The sequence below is a fragment of the Zea mays genome, chromosome 10, assembly GCF_902167145.1.
Source record: "Zea mays cultivar B73 chromosome 10, Zm-B73-REFERENCE-NAM-5.0, whole genome shotgun sequence".
NCBI lineage: Eukaryota > Viridiplantae > Streptophyta > Magnoliopsida > Poales > Poaceae > Zea > Zea mays.
In genome coordinates, this window is record NC_050105.1 from 65,438,644 (window position 1) to 65,440,897 (window position 2,254).

Below are 2,254 nucleotides of genomic sequence, written 5' to 3' on the forward strand. Positions count from 1 at the left end.
CTAAGGCTTTGATTGCTTTTGTAAGCTCCTACCACCAGTCTCCTCTTGCAATTTGTCCAAGTTAGTTACATATTTCAGGTCTTCTGACTTACCATTTGCTTCTCGTGATATGTAAACCATGGCCCTTTCCATTACCTCATTAAATATCCACTAACGGACTTCCTTTAACAGATGAAGATATTTGGAGATCAACCGAACAATATCCTCCATGTGTGCTACATTATACTAAAATAATTGTAGCATAAAAGGCGTAAGTAATATCAAAGTGTCTCCAATGAAAATGGTTATGCTAGCTCAACTAAGATAATATGGATCAAACCTGACCATCACCAGCATCAGTGAGCCTCATGCTTGATGAGAAAAAAAAATACTCATTATTGTCATTGCTCTCTCTAGCATTAAGTTAACGACCCATCCTATAGTAGTTAGATTAGATATGTTACAGGTTGACAAGTAAAGGATGACATGACTATACTCGAGTAGATAAGGTTAGCAAAATCATAAGTACAACAACCATTTGTGGAAGTAAACTTACCAAGTTCCTTTCTAATATGGAAGATGGACCCCTCGCCTTCATGTCCAATTAGGTGACTTAGATAATGTCAAGGACCAATTGTGTAAAACTGGATGCTAGGTGTAATTCTTAGATAGCCCCATTCTTTTTTTGACATAAGATGGTCCCCTTCTTCTATTAGCAGTGCTTTGACAAGATGTATAGCAAGTAGATATGAGAAATCACCCACATTTGCCTCTGACAAATAGAACTGCCAAATGCACTGGTAAATAGAACCATTAAGCAGTCCATCCTCTACCTGCAAATTGAGCCATCAGTTGTTTATGTATAGCTTGGGTTTGACAGTGCAGAATTTAGGAACCAAAAACTGCAAAGGAGAGAAAACGGGGAAGGACCTGAGTGTTCCACTTTGTGGTGTGCTTTTTCCATGTCCATGAACTCCTTTGCAACTATCATAAAATCCACATATTTAACTATGCTGGCAGTGGTGACAGATTACAGTGCTCCATCGTGCCGTCGGAGGAAGAGCAATGCGTTGCACCAGTGTCATGTGTCCATGCCCATCACCTGCGGCGCCTCCGGTCGGCGGCGTACTGCGAGAGCGGGACGAGCTCGGAGAGCGGCGTGGCGAGCGGCGTGGCATTGGGCGTCGGGACGGGAGAGGACCTGCAGACGGGACAGGACGCGCTCCGGCTCAGCCAGGCGTCGAGGCACGCGACGTGGAAGCCGTGCCTGCACTCGGGCATCACGCGCAGCGTCTCGCCGTCCCTGTACTCGCTGAGGCAGATGGAGCACATGGCGTTGGCCTCGGCGGCCCTGCTGGAGAAGGCGACCTTGGGGTAGGAAGCGATAGCGGCCGCGTCGAGCCCGACGGGGGAGCAGGCCGCGGCGGCGGAGGAGGAGGGGTAAGCGTCGTCTTCGGGGGACTCGGACCCCTCCGCGACGAAGAGCACGCGCGGGACGGTGATGGAGAGGTGGCCGGAGCTGGACGCCGTGGTGACTGCTTCCCCGGCCCAGTAGTCCCCGCCGCGGCCGAAGCAGAAGTAGAAAGCCAGCAGGAAGGAGGCGAACAGGATGAGGAAGCCGAGCGCGATGGCGATGGAGTAGCCGAGGCCCAGGTTGGAGAGCTGACGTCGTGCCGTCATGGAGCTGACCGAGGGGCGGCCGGAACGGACGGTTGGGCGCTCCATCGTGCGGACGGAGGAAGAAACGGCTGCTGTGCGCGCGACCATGGGCCGCCCAAACCTAATTGGAGTATGGGCCGCACCAAAAAAGCAGCCCAAAACGTCTGCACTGCTGTATTGTTGTATTGTCTTGCAAAACCTTAGTACCATATTGGCTAGTAAAGGAGACATGGAGCGGCTTATAAGCTTTGGCGCGGTGGCTGAACAGATCAGTTTCAAATGGTGGCTGAACTGATGGTCAGTTTCAACTCGCGCAGGCATAAGAATTTTTGCTGGACACCTGCGTGTACGGCCGGTGGGGGCAGAACCAGAGCCATGGCAGAACAGGTCAAAGGCAGAACAAGTCAATGGCAGACTACTATTGCTTACTTAATAAGTAGTAGAGATTATTTATTTATTTTGTACAGAACTCCTATTAAATAGTAAAGATGTGACATTCATTTCTGTACCATGATTCATCATATGTGTGAGACTTGGTCCTAGCACACATGGTGATTATGTTCGCGCCTGGTTCTTGGTGGCTGTCGGAGAGGAAATTCTCCGACCGGGTGGCGGA

At 50.1% G+C, this 2,254-nt stretch overlaps 1 protein-coding gene across 1 annotated transcript; it reads right to left on the reverse strand.

The window, feature by feature from the left end:
• Positions 1-1,040: 1,040 nt before the first annotated feature.
• On the reverse strand, positions 1,041-1,704 carry LOC118473512 (RING-H2 finger protein ATL67-like). The gene has a single exon (XM_035963249.1). The coding sequence runs from the start codon at positions 1,702-1,704 to the stop codon at positions 1,078-1,080; it is 627 nt and encodes a 208-aa protein (XP_035819142.1). The 3' UTR covers positions 1,041-1,077.
• Positions 1,705-2,254: the final 550 nt, after the last annotated feature.

What these genes read in the sequence shown, in the direction of transcription:
- LOC118473512 (XM_035963249.1), bottom strand. Translation starts at nt 1,704, where the DNA reads ATGGAGCGCCCAACCGTCCGTTCCGGCCGCCCCTCGGTCAGCTCCATG.